The following is a 5,073-nucleotide window of genomic DNA, read 5'->3' as shown; positions in this document are numbered from 1 at the left end:
CCTAAGGACACTTTACATAAAAAACAACAAAATAAATAAATTAAAGCTATTATTTCAATGGAAGTCACCCAAAAAGCCATGTACCACAGGCAAGATATTATTTGTTCATATTTCTTCCATAGAACCTCTTTTCCAAAGATCTGAATCATCGCTGACATGTACCCATGGAGGTGAAATGTTTAAAAAAAATAAACAAACAAAAAAATTCTGTTTTAACACCTCAAAGGTTATCCCGGGGCTGTGGAAAGGAATCCTCACAGTCAGGTAGTCCTCCTCTGCCTCCACGTTGAAGCCACCTATCTTCACCAGGTCCCAGTCCAGCTTGCGGGCTCCGAGGAAGAGCTCCCACTGGAGGTCACGGTTGTCCCCGTGGTGCAGCAACACCAGCAGGCTGCTCTCTGTGCACTTCCCCTCCARCCTGGGGGAACTTCGATCTGCTCCGTGATGGCAAAACAAGACCACTGAGGTTTATATTTGCAGATAACAGTGTAATTATCCTCAACAGGATGGACGTGAGCTRCAGGCTTATTAGTGTTTTCAGGTAAAAACGAACCCAGAGCTTTACACTCTGCAATTATAAGACACTAAATATTAAATTTTGTCACCTGAATGTAGGACCTGCTGCTTCACCGAGGCGTGATGGTAAAACACGTCTCCACCAGGTGAGATGGACAACGTGAAGATGAAGGTGAAGCCGTACGTCTTGTGCCCCCCACCTATACGCTGACGATCAGACAGCAGCTCGTTCAGATCTGCTCTCAGCACAGCTTCATAAACCTGCTGAGCATTTGGTGGGTCCCTCACCTCTGGGATGATTTTAGGGTTCGATAACGAGACGTTGAGCTGGAAGCAGGAGCTGCCGTTGGGGAGGGAGAACCTGGACACCGCCAGGCCTGCGTCGCTGTGGTTCTGAGTCCAGGTTAAAAGGTCACCGCCGCCGTCAACCGTGACCTTCTGGAGGCGAACRTCTGGTGTGAAGAAGCCCAGAGTGACTGACAGCAGATCGCTGGAGGAGTCTGGATCTACAGAGTGAGAGCAAACGCAGGCAGAGAATCAGGAATGAACAGTGATTTATGGGCTAAATGTGACCAAAATGAGTCACAACAAGGAATTTTCAATAGTGAGTTATTTTTTCCAAATTATCCAACTCAAGACTTCAAAATGATACGCAATTTGTTGAAATTTGGCTACATTTCTCCTGGCCTAGCTGAAAAATTATTATTAATGCTGGTTTGAAAACTGGAATATTTTTGGTCTGGAGTGACTCCAGCTGTTTATTTAAAAATAAGAAGGCCCAAGCTTCACAATGACGACAAACATTATACAAAAGGATTTCCTGTACTACGGTAGATGGCAGAGAGAAATGGGTCAATTTTAAAGGATATTATAAGAATTAGAGGTGGGTACAGCTAACCAAAAAGTTAGCTTCACTAACCACTAAGAATCTTAGCTCCGCAAACGTTAATCCACTGAACAGGTAACAGAATTAATGGAAGCTAATGCTAATCAGTAAGATGAGTGTCAGCCTGTCATTGAAACAAACCTGTTAGTTATTGGTTTAATTTATAGGTAGATGGGATCATCTGTGGCAAATCAGCCAATCCAAACTTAGAGTGATAGCTCTGTCTAACCAGTGATACTTCCAGTTTGGGCCTTTCAGAATAAAAGCATTTCTTTTGAGTTTCTATTTTTTTAAACACTGTTTGAAATTAGTCAAACAAAAAATATAAAATACTTTTTCTACCATATTTTATATGTACTTCATTTTGTATTTGCTTTTTAAATGTTACTTTATATCTTTTTGACGCTCTGTTCATATTGTTCGTTGTAAGGAGCCATTCAAAAGATGTGGATCGTTAGCAAACAATTTCCAAAGTTAGCAAAAAAGCTAATCTGCTAAATGAGAAGCTAGTTTCGCTAATAGCAGATTAGCGTAACTGGGCCCACCACTGAGGATTGCAATTAAATTATTTTGGCATCGACATATAGAAGACATACTGTATAACTGTTAGAAAACTTGCATTTGGCTTAAAAACAAATTTGCATTTAAAGAAACATTAGGAGGATTTTATGCCGTCTTAGTTGCTTTTAATAAAGACTTTCCACCTTTTTTTTACTCTACTAACAAGTAGGAGTGCACATAATATAGACTTTTGCAAAATATCACAACATAAAGTGGTTCTTTGCCATATTGAAATTAAAATAACTTTGAGTGCAATGAACCATAGTCAGTTATATTCGGTCATGAACTGATATTTAGTTGACCTCACAGATGGGTTCTTCTTAGTGTTGTTGAAGCTCACATCAGAGATTTGATGAGTCTCACAGAGAATCCTTCCTACAGTCTCATAAGAAGAATTTAAAGAGTCTCACTGTGGGTCAGGATGAGGTTTTGAGGGACGGGAGGAGTCTTTAGGAGCCTAAAGGAGCGATGCTGTGTGAGGGGCCATCGTTGGTCCTCCCACTGCCTCATGAAGAAGAARTCCACCAACATGGACTGACTGTACTGACCCCTCACTACGCTGCTCTGGAAGAATAAAAACACGTATTTAGAGTTCAAAACCAGTTTGAAAACTTTACCAAACTAGGGTCGTACCTTGACGTGTCCACCGGGAGCTCCTGCAGGAACCCGGACCTCCACTCGGCCCTCCTGCAGCTCAATCCTGTATCCCCCCTGTTTAATGTCGGCTTCGCTCAGAGCCTGACCGTTCACCCCGACCCTCACGCCTCCGTCTCTGAACGGCCCGTCCACCAGCGGAGGAGGAAGGGACGGGACAACCCACAGCAGGTCGGAGCCGTCTGCCGTGGCCTCATCTGAGGGGAACAGAGGRGAGACKTTACGACACGGACCACCGTTTCCTGCCCTGGAACCAACATTTTWTCCTGAGGAGCTGATCTTACTGAGAGAACAGCCCACAGAKGCGTCAACAGCCAGCACACTGTCCTGGAGTCTCAGCAGGACAGAGACAAGTAAAATCTCCACGTCCACATTTTTTACCTGCAACAAAAATCCACACAAAACACACAGTACTGTGCAAAACTTTTAAACCACCACTTGTACTTTGCTTCAGAGACTTTCTTGTAACCTTGTAGAGAGGTTTGGTTCAATCATGTAAAACTTTCTATTTTTTTCTTTAACTCAGGATGCTTTTTCACTCATTTTATGTCAAACCCTTGTACCTGCCTGACAGCATATTGTGCAGTTTGAGCTGAATAAAATAGGAAAGTGGAAAAAAGGAGGACAAAAGAAGCGTCAGGTCTAAAAAGTTGCTAGTACTTCAGCTAGTTACGAGCTAAAGATCAGATTTAAAATACAAGTTGAGTCAAAAGTCTTCGGACAGTCTTATATTTCAGAACGAAAAAGAAAAATTTAATCCATGAATACCTCAGCAAATAATGTGTAAGGGGGACTATTTTTTTAGGCTATGTCCAGAACATTGCCACAATCTCAAAAGCCACTATGTTGGATGAAAAATTAAAAGGCGTCCTGTGAGTTTTGACTCACCCAGTAGATTTTTCACCAGGTTTTTAGTAAAGTGTCGACAACACGGGCTCATCAAGTTTAAGAGACTTTTTTATGCTTTATTGCTTCATAAATCAGAGTCAAGCAGATTAACAAATAAAAACACTCAATGTTCTGTGACTGGACTGAAAATTGGTGAAAAAGCARCCAAMGTCCAAGAAAAACAAAAACACTTAAAGACCATCAGAAAACTACAAATTTGATCATCTTAGAAGATTACAAGAAAGTTTGATTACTTACGAGTGACATAAAAACTTCTAGATTATAAAATCAACAACAAGTAAACAGAGGCGTTCAGGTCCTCTACATCACCTTGACAGAGAACGACAGCCGAGACGAGTAGAAAGAGCGGAGCGTGAGTCGGGACGTCTGCAGAGAGACGTAGTAACCCAGAGCAGCAGCCTCGATAACRGACAAAACTACAGCATCCTTCTCTGAGCGGTCGGCTCTGTGGAACATGACGTCTGCCTCATCRAAGCCCTGTTCAGTGATGAGAGGTGAGTTACAGATCAACAGGATGTGAACAGCTTTGATTTAAAGAGCACTCAGTTCGACACAGGAGCAACAAACTATTTTGACTTGTGATTGAAGCAGTAAAAATCAAATACTTAAAAAAATAATGAGCTATTTACTCACATTTTTATTATTACTGGGAACACTGAGAAGGCCAGGCAGCTGAATGGACACCTAAATTAAAAAACAAGATTTAATGACATTAGCTTTAGCTTTAAAATCTATCAATTACATTTTTATGATACATTAAATAGTAAAGAAGCTCACATAGGTTGGAGTGTTTCTAGTCAGTAATGTGAGTCTAAGACAAATGTATCAAACTCAAAACCCGTGGGCCAAATATGGCCCACTACAGCATTTCATGTGGCCCACAGGAGTTTCTAAGATGCATTAATGTCTTAAAATAAGCAGATGCTGCTTTAAAGCAGCACTAACAATAGTGCTGGGTGGTATATCATTTTGTACCGAATGCTTGTTTTTATTTTTGTTATATGAATTTCCTGAATACAGTACACACTGGTTTAAATAGCCTGAACAACGGCGGAACGTTTCGTTGCGGCCGCCTGTCTGCGGCCGTCCTGGGGGATACTTTTCCTCGCAGCACCGCTATGTGCGTTAGCATGCTAATGTTATTGTTGAGCAGCTTATTGCGGGTGGCGATTCCGCTGCTTATATTGACTGACGTTTAAAAAAAATCCCGTTTTTGCCATCGCTGAACGTAGTAAACACATCTTTGGTGACGAGCACAGTTAGATTTAACGCTGTTAGTTAATATGGANTCATCTATAATTATATTAATTGAACACCTTTTTGCACAGTACCTTCATAATGAAACTGAATCATCCGGCTAAGGTAGCTGGACTTAACAGAAAGCCAGAAGTGACGCTCGAGACATTTGGTCTGAAACACTCCTGAAAACAAGAAACACGACGTCAGTTTTCAGTCAACAGCTCTAAATTAAGAAGTATGTGTAAAATGTACAGTACAGACTAGGGGTGTAAGAAAATATCAATACACTGAAATATCGCGATATTTCA

The 5,073-nt window shown here is 41.3% G+C and overlaps 1 protein-coding gene across 1 annotated transcript in view; it reads right to left on the bottom strand.

Annotated features, from left to right (window-relative positions):
* LOC106525308 (uncharacterized) overlaps positions 1-4,210 on the bottom strand; it is a gene marked incomplete at its 5' end in the record, with an annotated part of 7,751 nt that extends 3,541 nt beyond the window's left edge. Inside the window, 8 exon segments of the mRNA XM_014019495.1 lie at positions 220-434; positions 606-723; positions 805-1,022; positions 2,374-2,527; positions 2,597-2,814; positions 2,902-2,998; positions 3,836-4,003; positions 4,160-4,210. Coding sequence (XP_013874949.1) covers positions 220-434; positions 606-723; positions 805-1,022; positions 2,374-2,527; positions 2,597-2,814; positions 2,902-2,998; positions 3,836-4,003; positions 4,160-4,210 — 1,239 coding nt within the window.
* Positions 4,211-5,073: the final 863 nt, after the last annotated feature.

This window comes from Austrofundulus limnaeus, unplaced genomic scaffold, assembly GCF_001266775.1.
Source record: "Austrofundulus limnaeus strain Quisiro unplaced genomic scaffold, Austrofundulus_limnaeus-1.0 Scaffold223, whole genome shotgun sequence".
NCBI lineage: Eukaryota > Metazoa > Chordata > Actinopteri > Cyprinodontiformes > Rivulidae > Austrofundulus > Austrofundulus limnaeus.
Note: the sequence above shows the minus strand (reverse complement) of the source record. Positions and strands in the feature narration are given on the sequence as shown.